The sequence below is a fragment of the Dromiciops gliroides genome, chromosome 4, assembly GCF_019393635.1.
Source record: "Dromiciops gliroides isolate mDroGli1 chromosome 4, mDroGli1.pri, whole genome shotgun sequence".
In the NCBI taxonomy this organism is placed as follows: Eukaryota; Metazoa; Chordata; class Mammalia; order Microbiotheria; family Microbiotheriidae; genus Dromiciops; species Dromiciops gliroides.
In genome coordinates this window covers 25,545,609-25,563,495 of record NC_057864.1, presented here as the reverse complement: position 1 = coordinate 25,563,495, position 17,887 = coordinate 25,545,609, and the positions used below count along the sequence as shown (strand labels likewise).

Sequence of the window (17,887 nt, the reverse complement as noted above, 5' to 3'; positions counted from 1 at the left end):
CTTCCCCCTCTGGGTGTTCACTAACTACCCCTTCATGATCCCTTCTATAGATCAGCCAGAAATGCACACCAGGCTCGCTGACCTGGAGTCTGGGGAGGAATGTGCCCACTTTGGAAGCCTGAGGCCAGAGCTAGCCTTGTCCTCCCTGGCCTTGGGCCCCTGTCCCCTTCTCTAGCATTCTTCAGCTGTCGGGACCAGTGGCTCAGGAGAGCCCGGGGAGAGCCTGCCCCGATCCAGGAGGCGCTGGGGGAGCAAGGGGCCCGACATCCATGACCTCAGAGAGCTCTCCTTGAGTTGTGAACTCACTCCTGTCCTTAACAGCAGGGGACAGTGACCCATGCCAGTGTCTTCTCTGTGCCCACATCAGATAATTAGCCATGCTGAGTGATGCCCAAAGGTACCTGAGGCCGGAGGAGGCGGCAGAGCAAGGAGACAGAAGCTGACTGAGTTTGACAGCCCTCCCCCAGGGACCAGGGGACGCACAGAGAGTGGGCTCGTCTAGGATGGGGCTGACTGCCTAATGGTTAGCGCTAAGGTGTGGACAAGGAAGGAAAGAGAGGGAAGCAGGCCTTAGGGCAACAGGAAACAGGATGAGAGAGGAAAGAGTCAGAATGTCACAAGTGGAAGAGGCCTTAGAACAGAGAACGTCAGAGTTGAGCGGGCCTTAGAACAGAGAATGCTAGAGATGGGAGAGAGCGTGGAATGTGGCTGGGGCCTTAAAACAGAGACTATCAGAACTGGGAAGGAACTTAGAACAGGGGATGTCAGAGCTGGGAGGGGCCTTAGAACAGGGGATGTCAGAGCTGGGAGGGGCCTTAGAACAGGGGATGTCAGAGCTGGGAGGGGCCTTAGAGCAGGGGATGTCAGAGCTGGAGGGGCCTTAGAACAGGGGATGTCAGAGCTGGGAGGGGCCTTAGAACAAGGCCGGTCTGACTTTCCTCTTTGTAGTCCTGGTGCCTAATACATGCCTGGTGCACCAGAGCCTTGCACTGGCTCCACGTTCTCACTAGTTACTGGACCTTAGACACAGCTCTTTCCCTCTGTGGGCCTGTTTCTCATCTGTACAATGAGGGGTTCAGACAGAGGCCTATAGAATCTCTCCCAGCTCTGCCATGCTCTCTCACTCCCTCCTTCCTTTCAGGGCACCCTCCAGCCCAATGTTCCCCCTCCCGTCTCCAGGACAATGGCTGGCTGCCAAGCAGCTCAGAGAGGCCCCACAATGCCCTTGTCCTCACCGACACTGGTGCTGGGGGCCAGCATGTGAGATCACCTTGCCCATCACCTCACCCACCCACCCACACCCCCCTGATGTCTCATCCTTCTGGACAAGATTTCTGCTCACTGACGCGGCTGCCTGATTTGGTCCGGCCAGCAACCCCCCACCCCAAGGCCAGACTGGACAAGGCCTGGGTCTAGGGCAGGTGGGCAGCACTAGGGAAGTGTTAGACCCCACCCCCACTCCCCCAAATGTCCAGCTACCCACTGGTGCAGGAATCTGTCCATCCACACCCCCACCAGGCCCAAGCCTGCCAACTGCCCGTGCTCATCTCTCCACCTCATGCACTACTGACTCCTCCCCATCCTCTCAGCTCATCATCCAAGATGCTCTAGACAGCAAAGGGTCAGAAAGCCCAGATGGGGGGGGGGGAGAAGGGCGTGCTAGGGAGGCACCGTCCCCACATGGGGCATGGGAGGCCTTTGCAGGAGCTCAAGCCCATAGAAGCAGCATGGCAGGCGTTCCCACCAGAAATCCAGCCACCTTCCCTTGTCTGTGCCAGGCACACCAGGCAGCCACTAGGCTGACCAGCAGGGACCCCTGCCAGGGCCCCCTCTGGGCCTCTGGGGCCACAGCCAGTAGGGTGGGGCAAGCAGAGACCTGGGAACACCACCAGACCTGCAGTGCCCAGGAGACAGAAGGTGAAGGGCCTCTTTGTCTCAGGCTCCCATAAAGCCTTTCAGGCTGGCCCGGCCACCTGCGTCTAACAAAGCCCTGACCAGGTGCTGTAATACATCTGTGAAGAGCCTCATTCAACAAACAGTGAGAAGGTCATCCGAGCCCCCTCCCACATGGGCACAGTTGAAGGCCTGCCCCCCCACGGACGTCACTCAGAGCTACATTCCAGAGATTCAGAGCAAGAAGGGACCTTGGTGCCCCCCCCCATCCAAGACCCTCTTTACATCTGAAGAAACCAAGGCCCAGAAGGGGGGAGGCACTTGTAGAAGTCACAGGGGAAGGAAGCTCAGAGGAGGGATGGAAACCAAGGCCTGTGACCAGGGCTCTTGCCACTCACCCCGCTCCTGCTCCCTACCTTGTCTTCCTTTGCTCCTTGGTGGAAAGAACAGGATGAGGCTACCTCTATTCGGGGGAGGGGGAGGTGACTTGCCCAGTGTCACACAGCCAGTAAGTGTCAGGTATCTGAGGCTGGATTTGAACTCAGGTCTTCCTGAGTCCAGGGCCAGTGCTTCATCCACTGCCCCACCTGGCTGCCCCTGAGGCCATCTCTAGCATCTCTTCCAACACCAACCATCTATGGAGGGGTTAATCCTCAGCTTCCCCAGCAGCCAGGGGCTGGCAGCTTCCTGTCTATCTCTACCATACCGCAAGAGGTCCCAGGTTCAAAAGCAGACCAGTCTCCTGCCCCCGTAACGTGGAAAGGAAGAGAAATTACTAACCAATAGAAATGAATCTAGCATCCGGCCTCACATGACCCATACAGCAGTCAATGCTCCAAAAAACTCTGGAGGGATCCTACCTTAGTGAAGCCCCCAGGCTTTGGGTGGGCTTGGCATTGAAAGTCAAAGGATGAGCTTTGGACCGCTAGACTCTGAATTTGGAGTCTGGGAACCTGGGTTCGAATCCAGCCTCTGACACCGCTTCTCCACATGCCCTCCTCTTGCTCTGACGCTAGCCTCCTTTCCCTGAAGGCTGCAGAGCCTCAGAGCCTCCTGCCCTCTGGGGCAGGAAGAGGACAGCTGAACCCTGCAGCCAGCCAATTTGGGAAGAAAACTTTCCATTTCACTTAATTGCATTCCTTCCAGTTCCTTAGGGAAAAAAAAAATCTTAAATCACATCTGCGACATCAGCACATTCTATTTCCTCTCTTTTTAAAACAGTCGCTCTCCCAACCCTCCTTCTTCAAGCCAATGGAGTCACTGTCCCTGGGGAGCAGATAGCAGCTCTCTCCAGCTCTGCCTCACCCAGAGCGCCCCAAGGAACACAGCCTGAGGCTGAGAAAACCTCAAAGTTGGGGGGTGCTCTAGGCAACGATTGGTTAGGATGCAAATGGACCAGCCCTCAACGGTAGGGTTAATTATAGGACTGTCAAAGAGAGGCAAGGGAGAGCCGAGGAACAGGGAAGCTCAGGGGGGTTTCTAAGGATGCTTCTTGCAACTGGAACAAGAAGTGGGCACCCTGTGCGGTTTCCCACCTCCGAGGCTGTCCAGCCCATCCCACACCTCACAATCTCACCCTCACAGTAACCTCAACAAACGGTCATTCCAGGGGCAGCCTCCTGCACTCTGGCACACATACCTAGGTGCTCAATGTGTCCCTAGTATCTGCAAGAATAAGCAATCGCTGTGGAATTAGAAGCAAAGAAATGCATTGTTGTTGGAGCTGTAAAATGTTCCAAGCCTTCTGGAAAGCGATGTCTAATTACGTGAAGAAGATGGCCAAACTGCCCATACCCTTTCATCCAGAGACTCTCCCGCTAATCAAGTCCCCCAGAGAGATCAATGACAAAAAGAAAGGTCCCACGCACACCCAAACACATTCATGGGCACTTTTTGTAGAAGCAAAGAACTGGAAACCAAGCGGACGGATGCCCACTGATGGGAGAATGGCTAAACAAATGAGCGTAGTGGCTATTACTGGGCTGCTAAGAAATGATGAATATGATGAATACAAAGGAACATGGGAAGGCACATCGGTAGAGATGCGAAGTGAGGTTAGGAGAACAAGGAAACCAAAGAGGAGATGAGGACAGCCCTGTAAATGGGACGGAAAACAACAATGAAAGGGAATGCTTCAAAAGTATGACCAACGTTGGCCCCAAAAGGATCGGAAAGGACCCGTCCCCTTTGCTCCTCTGCAGAGATGATGACGATGGCCTTGAAACATGGCCTGGAGTCAGCCTGATGCTGTGGAAAAGGGAAGAGGGGAAAGAGAAGGCAGGAAAACCAAAAGATTTCCAAATGAATAATCACATCCTTGCCTCTTTCCTCCCTGGTCTCTGCCCTCTTTCCCAATGGCCCCCTGCCTCCCGCCTGTAACATGCATCATCCCAGCACCACAGAGCAGGGGATGAACAACCAGGACGGGCCTCTCGATTGGCTGAGAAGGGGAACTTCCGTGATTTAGGGCACAAGGCCAGCCTGCCCTCCCCATCCAAGCAGAGGCTCATGAGAGAGGCAGCCCCAGGGCGAGAACAGAAAAGGGAGATTTCTCTAAGGGCTCTCTCCAACCAGGCCAGGTCTAGTGAGAATCAGTGCTCAGGCCAGAAAGTGGGTTACTAAAAACGAGACTGTGACCTGCCTTCTTCCCTTCGTCGGTCCCTCCGGAGGCTGGGTGGGCCCTGATTCAGGCCATCCAGGCTCCTGGGCCCGGGCACACGTGCAAGGGGCTGGCACAACACTCGGGTGAGGGACTCTCCACAGAAGGATCTATGCAGATTCACCCACTCCAGAGCCCCCAGCCTCATGGACTAGAAGGTCAGTTGAACTCAACTTATTCAGTGCTAACGTGTGCAGAGCACCATGATCAGCTCTGAGTAACAAAGAGTCCTAGATTTTGAACTGGAAAGAACCTTAACAGGCATCTAGCCCAACCGCACCTGCCAGTTTTCCAGAGGAGGAAAAAAAATAAAGACCAAGAGAGGATAAATGACTTGTCCAAAGTCATGTAGGCAGAGCTGAGATTTGAACCCAGGTCAGGAAAGCTCAGCATTGGAAGGGACCTCAGAGCTCATTTAGTCCAACCTGCACTAAAATAGGAATCCCTTCTCCACTATGGTGGAGTGGAAATAGCATTGGCCTTGGAGTCAGAGGACCTGAGTTCGAATCCTACCTTGGAAATTTTACTACATATGTGGGGGAGTCACTTCCTCTCTCAGCTTCCTCATCTGTAAAACGAGGAGCCAGGACTCCATGGCCCCAATTCAGAGCTAATTTCCACTCTAAGTCTTTGGGGGATCCAAGGAGCTGCCAGTCAATTGAGGAATGAAATCCAAACTGAGACAACTATAACATACAGCATGACTGGGGGGGGGGAAGAAAGGGGCCCCATGGGAGCCACTGAGGGGAGTTGATGTGAACCAAAAACCAGATAAGTTCAATCCCATATCTGTGTGACCTTGGAAAAGTAATTTCTCTTGCCTAGGTCTGTCCTCTCCTCTATAAGCTGAGGGAGCTGGGTGAGATGATCTCTCTAGGTCGTTCAGCTGACTGTGTACTCAGAGTTTCAAGCATGAAGGATGGCCCAAGCCCTAGCCTCCAGGCCCTGAATGTGTGTGCCCGGCTGGGACCCAGGGCCCCTTCCCCACCTCAGCTGGCCAGGCAGGCAGGTATGCCTCAGAATAAGGGAAGAGCACAATGGGATCTGAAGTCAGCAGACCCTAGCTCCAAACCCAAGTGTGGAATGCCGACTTTGTGACCTTGGGGAAGCATCCGGAGGCTCCAAGGGGTTAGAGGAAGAGGAAGGAGGAAGGAGGAAGACCAGCTTCAGCGCCTGAAGGGGCCCAGAGGAGAAAAAGGCACCCCAGATGATGAGACCCCTCCTTTCCCAAGAAACACCTGGGGCAGCCCCAGGCTAGATCTCCCTGTTGCTTTCCCTGTTCCAAGAATTTAAACAAATCTCCCTTCTCCAAGCTTTAAAGCTTCCCAAGAACTTTGCCCCACCTACGTCGCCGGGTTATGGGGGGTGGTATTAACCCCATTTCACAGAGGGGTCTCATCACAGCTGGGATGGGAAAGGCAAGGCCAGATCGGAGCTCAGGCCTACCGAGGACAAGGCCAACGTCGTCTCCACTAAGCCACGGCCCTTCCTCACGGGTGTAGCAAAATCTCCAAGGCTGGGTCTGTGTCAGGGACCCCCTCGGCAGGTGGCTGACGCCGATGGCTGCTTTTCAGCTCAATGTTCTTACATGGATATTAACAAAATAAAGGATGGCAAAGGACACCCACTATATGGGGATTATGGGATTAAAAAAATTCCAGTTCACAGACACCAAGTTCTAAGCCAGCCCTGCATAAAGCCCTTTCTGAAGTCCAGACTGAACCATAGCCCAAGACTTAGGGAATCCTCCCTGGGGTCCAGACCCCTACCTCAGCTCCACTGTCTTCCACCCCCATACTTAGAATCATGAGATGCTTGAACTAGAAGGGCCTTTAGAAGCCAGGCCTCATCCAGCCTCCACAGGACAGCCAACAAAACTGAGGCACGCAGGAAAATGATGAGAAACAGGATTCCCATCTTTCATTCCTAAGCACTGTGTTCTGAGGTCGACCCCCTTGCACCCACTAGCAGCCCCCCAACCTCCCTAATCAGACCCTGAGTTCCCCAAAGAAAGGCCCATCATTGCCCAGTGGGCCCCCAGTCCATAGGAGGCCGGCCAGCCTGGATTCTGCCCCAACTCAGAAGCTGTGTGACCTTGACTGACGTACTTCTTTCTGGGCCTCAGTTTCCCTGCCTTGTCTGTAAAAAGAACGGGATTGGACCCCATAACCTATGAGGTCCTTTCCAGTCCTATAGGTTCCCTTCTAACACCACACACAGACACACACACACACCCCTATAGCTAACAGGGAGGGATGGGCAGAGAAGGCAGCCCAAGGCCAAGGTGTCCTCCTGCTCCCAAGGTCCTGGGGCAGGTGTAGATGAGCTTTAATTATGTAGAAGGACGCAGCACAGCAGGCCAGCCGTGTCCCATAGGCTGTGCGGCTAATGAAGGTCTAGTCACGGGGACTGAGTGATGCACTTGGCGCACTCTCCCTCTCCCCTGTCCCCCTTTCATCTCTCTCCTTGGTCTCTCCTCTTTTTGTCTCTGTCTCTGCCTCTCTCCAGCTCTCTGCTATCAAAGCTTGGCTGGAGGGGAACTGGCGTAGGGTTGGTGGTGTGAAGCCTGGGGAAATGAAGGCAGATACAATAAAACTGAAAATAAGCCAACTCTCCTCGCATAAAACCAAGTGAATTACCTCCTGGATTCAGCAAGATCTCCGGACTCACACCGTGTAATAAGGGCCAAGGATTGCCAAGGAGTGCTAAGTCCGTGGGGCCCAGAAAGAGCAATCTGAAAAGTGGGCTGGAGCGTCGAATGGCACAGCGAGAAGGGTCTCACCTCTGAAGCAGAGAGTGGAGACTGTCCAAGCTACAGGGGACCACTAAGCATGGAGTTTTAGAACATGGAACATCAGAGGTACGAATACCCTTAGAGCCTAGAACTGTAGAGGTAGGAGGGAACGTGGGGCAGAGAATGCCGGGGATGGGAAGGACACGTGCACCTGCTGAGCTCCTCCTTCTCCTATCTGAAGCCCCGCCCTCCACAAAGCTTTCCCTGGGCATTCTTCCCCCACCCGACCTCGACCTCGGGCCCCCCATTCTCAGGGTTTTAGGAGCAAGGGAGGAAACTGGTTGTGTGTGCGCGTGCATGCGTGCGTGTGTCTGCGTGCGTATGTGTGTGTGCGCGCACGCATGTGTGTATGTCTGTGTGCACATGTGCGTGTCTGTGTCTGTGTGTGCGTGTGTGTGTCTGTGTATGCGTGCGTGCGTGCGTGCGTGTGTGTGTGTGTGTGTGTGTGTGTGTGTGTGTGTGTGGTCTCTCCTACCAGGCCAGAAGCTCCCAGGGACGGCAGGGACAGGCTGTTTTCTCTTCACACGGCCTGACACACAAATTAACAAATGCTTGTCAACCCGATTCCTTGAGGTTAAGGACTAAATGTCATCTGACTTGTGGTTCTCCACCCCCAGGTCTCTGCCAAGGTGCCTAACAGTCTTCTCCACACAGCAGATGTGTGGACATGGATAGCTGGGGAATGTAAATCATCTAATTAAGCCCCTCATTTCTGGAAGAAGAAAACTGAGGCTCAAAGAGGTCTGCCTCAGTCTACTCAGCTAGCTCCTTTTGGGGTTTTTTGGGGGGGCTTTGTGTGTGTTTTTAGGTCATTGGGATTAAGTGACTTGGCCAGGCTCACACAGCTAGTAAGTGTCTGAAGTTAGATTTGAACTTGGGCCTTCTAGACTCCAAGGCTAGTGCTCTATCCATTGGACCGCCCAGCTGCTCCTCTAGAAAGCTCCCTGAGAGAAGGGACTGGCTTTGCTTTTTTTTTTTTTTTAGTGAGGCAGTTGAGGTTAAGTGACTTGCCCAGGGTCACACATCTAGTAAGTGTTAAGTGTCTGAGGCCGGATTTGAACTCAGGTACTCCTGACTTGAGGGCTGGTGCTCTATATACTGCACCACCTAGCTGCCCCTAAATGCAAGGTTTTTTAAAGCTTGCTATTCTAAAGGATGTTCACAGTCTTGTCCACATTTTTTTTTTTTGCAGGGCAATGAGGGTTAAGTGACTTGCCCAGGGTCACACAGCTAGTAAGTGTCAAGTGTCTGAGGCCAGATTTGAACTCAGGTCCTCCTGAATCCAGGGCTGGTGCTTTATCCACTGCTCCACCTAGCTGCCCCTGGCTTTGCTTTTAAGGCTGGATCTCTAGCTTGGCCCAGCCCTTGGCATAGACTGAGCACAAGTGTTTTTTCCTTCTTTCCTTCCCTCCCTCCTCCCTTCTCTTTCTCTCCTTCCTTCCTTCTCTCCTCCCTTTCCTCTCTTTCTTCCTCCTCTCCTTCCCTTCCTCTACCCTTCCTAACAGAACCAGGTCTTTGCCTCTCCCCACCAGCCCAGCTCCCCCTCATCCCATGTATGCAGGGCAAGCTTCAAAGGGCTCTTTTCCCCTCTTAAATCTTCTCCCCCAGAGGTCTTAGGGGCAGGCCCTCATCCACGGAGAGGGTAGAAGGGAATACAGGAACTAGGCCCAAGGAATGTGCAACCCCGGCCATGGTTCCATGGAAGGGCAGCTCCCTGAGGGCCAGTTCTGTCCTTGTGCCCCATAGTGAGTGCTTAATCATTTGCTTGTGGCCTTGAAGTCTTGGAGAGCACTAGGGAGAAAAGGGAAGGCAACAAGCATTTATTAAGTGCCTCCTGGGTACCAAGAGCTGTGCTAAGCTCTTTACCACTATAATCTTGTTTGATCCTCACAACGGTGCTGGGAGGGAGGGGCTATTATTATCCCCATTTCACAGCTAAGTGTCCGAGGCTGGATTTAAACTCAGGTCTTAGAGACTCCAGGCCCTGCGCCCTCTCCACTGCATGACCAGCTGCCTAAAGACCAGGAAACTGGCCTGAGCTTCAAAGGCCAGAGTAAGGGTAGCACCAAGAAGAAAAAAATGACTGAGGCCCATTTGGACAAGCTGATTCCCCTTCCTGTGCCTCAATTTCACAGGATCTAGAAGGAACCTCTGAGGTCATCTAAACAAGCCCTCTCATCCCACAGATGAAGAAACTGAGGTCTGGGCAGGAGCAGCCAAAGTCACATAGGGAGTAAGCATCCGGCAGGATTCGAACCTGGGTCCTAGGACTCGAGAGACAGTACTTTCTCTAGTACTGGTTTCTAGGGCTTCTTCTAGCTCTTCAGCCCTAGGACTTCTTCCTGCCACCCCCACCACGAGAGAGAGAGAGAGAGAGAGAGAGAGAGAGAGAGAGAGAGAGAGACACAGAGAGACACACAGAGAGAGACACACACACACACACACACACACACACACACACACACACACACTTACTCTCTCTCTCTCTCACCACCACCTGCTGACTGCAGGAGCCAGGAGACAGCTTTGTAGAGCCCTAAGTCTGACCTGGCCCTGGATCAGCTTCCTCTGTTCTGGCCTGTGGCTCCTAGGCCTCTTCCGGAGCTTTGAAATGCTTTCCAAGCAGGACAGGAGTGGCCTCCCTCCCCTCAGCCCCATCCCAAAGCTGCCACCACCCACCTCCTACAACATTCCTAGGTCCCAGTCCCGCTAAGGGCTGGCCAGCCCCAATCAACCTCAAGCTGGGTGATTTGGGAATGGGAGAGGGGGGAGTACAGCAGAGCTGAGCCTGCCTCCAAGGCCTGACCTTCTTTTCCTAGCACAGGTACCCCATCTCTCAATATTCTAGCTCCAGTCTTTCACTTTAACAACAGTCTCCCCGTCCCTTCCACATGCTGGAAAGGAAGAAGTTACTCAGCCCTATCCAAGAACACAAAGGCTGCTTTGTCAGGTAGCAAGCTCCTCGTCACTGGAGTGATGCAAGCAGAGGCCGGATAACCAGCCTTACTTACATCAGGATGCTCCAGAGGGGCTTCCTATATGAGGTGGGAGATGGTGATAGATTCCACCTGAGGTCTCTTCCAGTTCCACACAAGAGAGCCCCTCTCTTGTTCACTTCACATACCCACTCTTAGGTGCATCAGATAAAGCCACTGGACCCTCTCCTATTGATATATCTCTGTCTGATTAGAGAATCTTAAAAGTCGGAGTTGAGGAGCCCTAGAGATCATCTCATCTACCTCCCCCCACCCTCATTTTACAAATGAAGAAACTGAGGCCTGATAAAAGAAATCGACATGCCCCAGTCCCAAGGAGCCTGACCTCAGGCGTGGGTCTTTTTCCTCTTCTCATCCAGACACATCTTCCCAGTGCATGGGCCTTCCACTAATCACCTGACCCCCGTGGGGATCTGTCTGTGTCTGTCCTTGGCTGGCAGCTGCCCGAGGAGAGAGAGCACATCTGCTATTTCTTCCGAGTCAGTGTCTGCTGGGTGACCTCTGGGCTTCAATGCCATCCTGTCCTCTTCCAAATCCACTTTCAAGCATCAGAGATCATCGGGCCTGGGAAAGGACTTTGCGGGATAGGAAAACCTATCACACTGTCACGTCTCCTCTCCTCTCCAAAGCTCCCATGCCTCAGCGGTCTGGAGCTGACCCAGGTCCTCCCAGACCATGCCAACCCCCCCAGGCCCCACCTAGCTGGCAGAAGACCGGGTCTGCCCTCCCAAGACCACTCTCGTAAGTGCGGGCAGGCTTATCCCCAGCAGGGGGGGAATCTTGCTAGCCAAAGAAACTGACGCAGCGCTTGCCAGCTGGGACCGAGAGGAGCCACAACATGATGCTGCTTCTCATCCTGACCCCTCTGACTGGGCCCATGCGGAGTGGGTAGGCAGGGATGCGGTAAGGTTAGAGATGGGCCAGGAAGGACCCAGCTGGGATGGAGGAGAGTTAAAGAATCAGCCTGGGCAGGGGCTAGTAAGCGGTAGGAGAGTCCAGTGGTATGGGATCAGGGAGGAGAGCCAGGCCATGCTGGGGAGCCCCCCCCCAACTGAGGAATAGTCTGGTCTCCCGCTGCTAACCGAGCCCACTGGCTTAGTGACTTCCCTGTGTGAACTGCCTGCTCTCAATGCCGATTGTCCTGCCCGGCGGGTGGGTCTTTCCCTGAATTCAGACAGAGCCTTGTTCTCCCCCACCCAGGACTGGGGCTGGAACAGAGGCCTTTTTCACTGTCCCCCCCTTTCCAGCTCCCACTGACAGCTCTCACCCCACACTGGGCCCTCCCAGGCCAGGCGCCTGCTGCGTTGAGGGGCACACAATCCTGCTCCGGCCTCTCACCCCTGGTTTCTTCCCAGGCCTCCAAGACCCTCCCCTCACAGCAAGCCCCTGAATTTCTATGGTGAGTTACAGTTTGCAGAGCCCTGAGGGGTGGGCAGAGGATGACTGGCCCTCTCTTACTCACAGAGGAGACTGCTTAGGATCACAACAGCAGAGTGGGAAAGGCTCTTAGGGACCTATTTCCCCCATTGTACAGGTGAAGACACTGAGGCCCACAGAGGTGGTGTGACTCGCCTGAGGTCACAGTTAGAAAATGGCTGGGCAGGGGACATCAGCTTCTCTTGGGCCAGGTTCTAACCATTATACCACACTGCCTCTCTCTCCACTGGATACCAAAGATCATGACAGAACCACAGAATGACAGAGCTGACATGGACAGCCTCTAGTCTAAATCCCTTATTTTACAGAATGAGAAACTGAGGCCCAGATTGGGGAAGACACATTGCTCAGAGACACCAAGGAGCTTTGGCCCCATGTTCAAGGGCCTCTGCGATCTGATTCCAGCCTGCCTTTCCTGCCTTGCCCAGTTTACATTCCCATCCTACTGAGCTTCTCTGATGGCTTCTCTGCTTCCCTCAATCCCCGCCCCCCCCCAATATCTGGCATTCCACACAAACTACCTCCCATCTCCCATCCCTGGAACATGACTACTTCCTCCTCGCCTCTGTTTCTTAGAATCTCAAGATGACTTTAAAGCTCAGCTTGAATTCTTCTATGTGAGGGTAATAACGTTTACATTATGATTTAAGGGCAACCATGGGCTTTACAAATATCTCATTGATCTTCACAACCACCCTGGTGGTAGGTGCTGTTATTCCCATTTTATAGTTGAGGAAACTGAGGTCCAGGGTCACTCAAATGTTAAGTGTCTGAGGCTGGGAGCGGACCCTTGTCTCCCTCACTCCCAGGCCCAGGGCTCCAGCCACTCTACCACCCAGCCACCTAGAAGGAAGGAAGGAAGGAATCTCTTTAGTTCAATGAAGAGGATGAGACTAAAGGCCCCTTGCCTCGGCGGCGGCTTGAGGAGTCTCTAAGCTGACCATGTGAGATAACACGGAGAAGTGGATTAAAGGTCCTCACCAGGTGGCCCCAGGTCCTTCCTGAGTCCAGCCAGCACTTTTATCTGCCCTATTCTGCAGCTTGGGGAGATAAGAGAGGGTGGTCTGGGGGGAAAGGGGGGGTCCTCCCAGAGGGAGACATTTTGTTTCCAGCACAGCCACATTCCACCTCTGTAATCTCTTCCAACAGTGCCCCAAGAGGGTTGGGGCCAAACCTTGGCCTCCTTCCCCTAGCCAGGAAAAAAGGGCACGAATTAATTCTTGGTGTCTATAAAGGCCTCCACAGGCCAGGGCCAGCCACCTTTCTCTCCTCATCTTCTATCACTCCCTTTACTGAGCTCCCTGTCCACTGGCAGACAAAATGACACACGTTTGGGTGCTAAAAGGCTACTCATTGCATTCCAAGCCTCCTGCCCCAAATCCCCTTCCTCACTTCCTTTGGAAATAGGAAGCAGTAAGCACAACATCCTAAGCCTATCCTGAGCCCCAGTTGTGAATGCCTGCCGGCAGCCCACCCTCCCACTGTTACCTTGCATTTAATTAAGAATATAATTATATAGGGATAGGTCGTCCCGCCCCCATCCCCCCCAGGATCCAGGCTCCCGCTGGGCTGGTCTGCAGGCCAGCATCTTGCTCATAAGAGGCCCAGGGCTAGGGATAGGGCTTCAGAAAAGGGAGAAAGGGTCCCCTGCTTTCAAGGGGCTCCCAGACAAATATATGCAGGAGAAAGTGGAATTCATCTGCAGAGGGACGGTGAGGGAAGGTTTCCTGTGGTCCTCTGGCTGAGACCTGAAAGATGAGGAGGCAGAGCATCCGGGTCCTGTGGGCAGCCCCTAGAAACTATCGGCCTCCTCCGAATTAGGATCGGTTTTCTTTGTGATCCTGTGTATCTTCCTGTATGTAAACATGGTACCCTCTCTGGAGAGTTCCACAGGCTTCGCCTGACTGCCCAAGCGATCCGAGAAACACACAAAGGTTAGGAAGCCCTGGTCCAGGCCACATCGGCTCTGGGGACCACGTGGACGTGGGCCTGAAGAGGGCGGGGTCTTGGCCCAGGTAACAGAGCTAAGGGCCCCACGTTTTTTGGTATCTGGGTTTTTGCCGCACCCCCCTCCCCAGTCAGGGCTGACCAGAAGAGCTGGCCTCCGAGGGTCACTGCTGTTCTCTTTCCCCACCCAACCCCCAGCACACAGAAGTTGATGATTCACGCGCCCACGCCCACGAGGGCCCAGTCCACGAGGGCCCGCTTAGCGCTCCCATCTACCCCAGCTCTCTCCCCAACCGGCAAAGTCTGAGCCGAGCCAATAGAAAGCTGCCACAGACCAAGGCCCGGAGCCCCAGGTGCTTCCAGGAACGCGGGCCCCGCCTTTTCCCCCTCCTGCAGCGGGCCGCCTCCTCACCTCCGGGACCCTCTCACCTCCTAAGGTTCCCACAGTGACTAGGCAGAAACGAACATTGGAAGGGGAGGGGAGGGGGTGTGCCGGGGGCGTGGCGATGGGAGGAGGAGGAGGAGGAGGAGGAAGAAGGGGAGCCCGGAGAGGAAAGGAGGGCTGCCGGCTGCCGGCTTGGGTCCCAATACTACCCCGGCCAGGTCCCGGGCCGCCGATTGGCCGCTCCGGCCACGAGGCCTATCTGGTGTTGCGAGCCCAGCCAATCAGGGCCCAGGGGGAGCCCATTCATTCACAAAAAAGCCAGAAGGGGAAAGCGCCCGGCGGTCCGCAGGCAACCGGGCCTGCAACGTGGAAACCCCCGGCTGCCGGCTGAGTCACCCACGTTACCCCGATCCCGCCCCACACACACACACACGCATGTCTCGGCCGGGCTCCCAGCGCCGAGGGCGAGGGGACGGGGGCCGCTGGCGGTGCGAGAGCCAGGCGGGGAGCGAGGGTCCCCAGGCTAGAGGCGGCCCCCTGTTCTCCTCCCCCACGACAGGCAGGGCACCGGGCACCTCTGAACACAGCCAAGGGTTGGCTAAGAAATCCCGGCCCCCGGGGGAGCGAAGGTGGAGGGTGGGGACAAGGGGAGCCGCCTGACGGTTTCCCCACAGCAGTTTCCCCACCACAGTTTCCCCAGTCCTCCCCGAGGGGCCTGGTTCTCCTCCCTGCAGGGCAGGAAGTGTCCAAAGATGACCCCCCCGGGCCCTGGGCAGCAAGGCCCCCTCCCGCTATGGCCGGCGGTGGCGGCGGAGGTGCGGTACTCACGGCAGTCATCCTCGTCGCTGTTGTCCACGCAGTCATTGTCCTCATCGCATCTCCAGACAGAGGGGATGCAGCGTTCGTTCCCACACTGGAACTGGTTCTCCTCGCACTCCTTGGCGGCCCCTGGAGGCGGGGGCGGACAGTGGTCTGAGATTCAGCATCTCGGCCGGGGTCCCCAGCACGCCCCTCCCACATCACATAAACACAACTGGGCATCGGCTCATCCCACTCTTTGGGGACCCCGAAGTTGAGGGGTTGAAGGGGTCCTGGAAAGCATCAACCCCAGTCACCCCCAAAGAGCATGTTAAGCTCCTATAATGGGCCTGGCAGAGTGCTAGACACAGGCATTAAGACAAAAACTAAACGGTGCCAGCCCTAGAGTTAGTCCAACCCCCTGCATATTGTGCAGATATGAAAGTGAAGCCCAAAGACTCAGTCTCCCTCTTCCTTCTAGTTCTCCTTTCCAATCTATGCCCCAGCTGTTCTGGTGGTGAGGACAAGAAGGGGGAACAATAACTTGGGGGGGGGATAAGTGAGGGGCACAGGCGGAGGGAGCTGGGGGGGGTGGGAGAGGGGCCTCTTCTCAGCTGCCACAAATGCTAGAAGGCCCAAGAACCATCAATTCCAAAGAGACCTAGGGGCCTTACCCCCTCCTTTTTTTGAAGAAAATCTACCCCCAGGAGGGCAGTGTCACTTCTCCCCCACCACTGTGCCCCCCCCCCCCAGATCTGTAGCTCTTCCAGCCTCAGCAACTCATCTTTCTTCACCCAATTCTGGACTGAGGCAAGGTGTGGGCATCTCTAAGGTCCCTCCCACCCCACTCCTGCACCCTCAGAACACAAGGGCTGGGCACAGAGCTGAGGCTCCCACAGTCCGGGAGTCCTGCCCACCCCACCCCCCCAACACACGTGTTGGGATGCCAAGAACAGCAGTGAAAGAAAATGGAAGGAAAATAAACCACCAGCAGCCCTAGATAAAACGACCACTTCTCTGCTAACACCCCAAACACAATTTTGGGCCCCTCTCACAGCCCCCCAAGTTTTCTGCTCCCTCTTCATGGAAACACCCTGCCTGTCCCTGGATGGGGGAGGCAGGGGGGGGGGGATCCAGGCAACATCTGAGTCTCCATTACAGGTGCCTGGAAGAAGGGAGCTTTCGAGATGGGAGGGGCAGCTAATGGGGGGGGCACTAAGTGCTCCCTCCACCCCATCTGCGTTGGGGGGGGGGCTAAGAAGATGTTACTTAGTTAAGAAAACTATTCTCTCCACAATGCACACCCCCCCCCGACTCTCTAAGCCCAGAGAATGGGGGGGGGAGATGCTGATACAGGGGAGTGGGCTTCTCCAGGCTAAGATAAAGCAGGGACAAAGTTAAGCCATCACCACACAGCCTCAGCACTCGCCCACCGGAAAGTTCCCATTCTGTAGTATATGGGGGACTCCCGAGAAATAGAAGACTGGGGTGACACCCACCAAGGCTAAAAGGAATGGGGGAAAATAAGGTTCCCTCGTGGGCACGCCATCGTAGGAAGGGGTGTGTGCATGGAGGTGTGAGGGACATCATTCTCCCCGCTAAAATAAGGGTTGAAGTTAAGAGAACTCCCCGACCCACATATGCTCAAAGCCCCCAATCTTGGGGATTAAGTTCCCCATCCCTAGAGGGAGTGTGTCCGGAAGGGGGGCATCTCTCCCCCCTCACTATCTGAAACTAACAGGAACAAAGTTTAAAGATGCTTTCCCCAGCTCCTCCTAACCTAGTCTGTTACTGGAAGGGGGGGGGGAGGTGCAGAAATTCAGGGAGTTAAGGACACATCATCCTCCCCTAGCCTCTGAGCCCCGGCAGGGGCAGAAGGAGGACTAAGGTAGCTATGTTCCCCTGGGTACATTCTCGTTGACTCTGCCCCGGGAGCACCCCCATCCTGGAGAAAGAGTGTGCTGGGGGCGGGGGGTGGGAATGGAGCGGAGAGGATGCAGATAGAAAGGAGGGGAAATCACGCCCCCCACCCCCCCTCCACAGGATGAAATGAACAAAGTTAAGGCACCTTCCCGGCCGCCGCTCCCCCCACCCACCCCCTGCCAACTGCATACCCTCAAAGACCCCAGTCCCGGATGGAGGGAATGGGGGGGGGTACAGACATAGAAGGGAGGGGGCATCATAGCTCCTCTCCTACTGCCAAGATGAAGAGGATGAAGTTCGGGTCTCCCCCTCCCCATCCCCTCGCAGAGCCCCCTCCCCATGAGGGGGTCTTCTTTCTGACAATGGCCTGCAGCTAAGGTGGAGGAGCCCCGGGCAGGCTTTGTGCGGCGGCCGGGGAAGGGGGGGATGTCGGCTCCGCTCATCGGGGCCCCCCCTTCCCTGCACATCCCCGCCGGGGCGGCCCCTCCCCCCCTCTCCCCCTCCCCAGCCGCACGCACCTGGGGCCAGTAGATGCAGCAGCAGCAGCAGCAGCAGCGCCGGCAGCAGCTCGGGCCGCCCCATGGCCGGGGGTCCCGGCGCCCCAGCAGCGCCCCGCGCCCTCAGCCGGCCGAGTACGGACCGCGGGGCTGCTGCGGCCGGCTCGGGCTCGGGCTCGGGCTCGGGCTCCGGCTCCGGCTCGGGCTCGGGCTCGGGCTCCGGCTGGGGCTCAGGCTCCGCTGCATTTCAAGCAGCCTCCGTGACGCTCCCCTCCCCGGCGGGCGGGGCGGGCTCAGCCTCCGCGCGCGGCCCGGCCCTGGCCCCCCGCGCTGCCACCGCCGCCGCCGCCGCCCCCGCCACGCGCGCGCGGCCCCGCCCCCGGGGGAGGGGGTCGGGGAGGGGGGGCCGGGCTGCGCTCGGGGCACGGGGAGGGGCGGGGCGAGCCCGGCGGGCACGTTCCATCCCCTCCCCCTCCCCCTGCGAGGGCCCCTGGCCATTGGTGATTCCTCATCCTTATTCACGACACTCATCATGACGCGCACGTCGCGAGGATGCTA

At 56.0% G+C, this 17,887-nt stretch overlaps 1 protein-coding gene across 5 annotated transcripts in view; it reads right to left on the bottom strand.

Annotated features, from left to right (window-relative positions):
• Window positions 1–17,628, bottom strand: part of LRP8 (LDL receptor related protein 8) — a 130,355-nt gene extending 112,727 nt beyond the window's left edge. For 3 of the 5 annotated variants that reach the window (XM_044002473.1, XM_044002474.1, XM_044002477.1), the window contains exons 1-2: window positions 17,351–17,627; window positions 14,940–15,059 (exon numbers count right to left, since the gene is read on the bottom strand). In XM_044002473.1, the coding sequence (XP_043858408.1) occupies window positions 14,940–15,059; window positions 17,351–17,414 (184 nt within the window). In that variant the 5' untranslated portion in view covers window positions 17,415–17,627. Of the gene's footprint in view, window positions 1–14,939; window positions 15,060–17,350 lie in introns of all 5 variants that reach the window. The other 2 variants (XM_044002475.1, XM_044002476.1) reach the window with 1 other exon arrangement.
• Window positions 17,629–17,887: the final 259 nt, after the last annotated feature.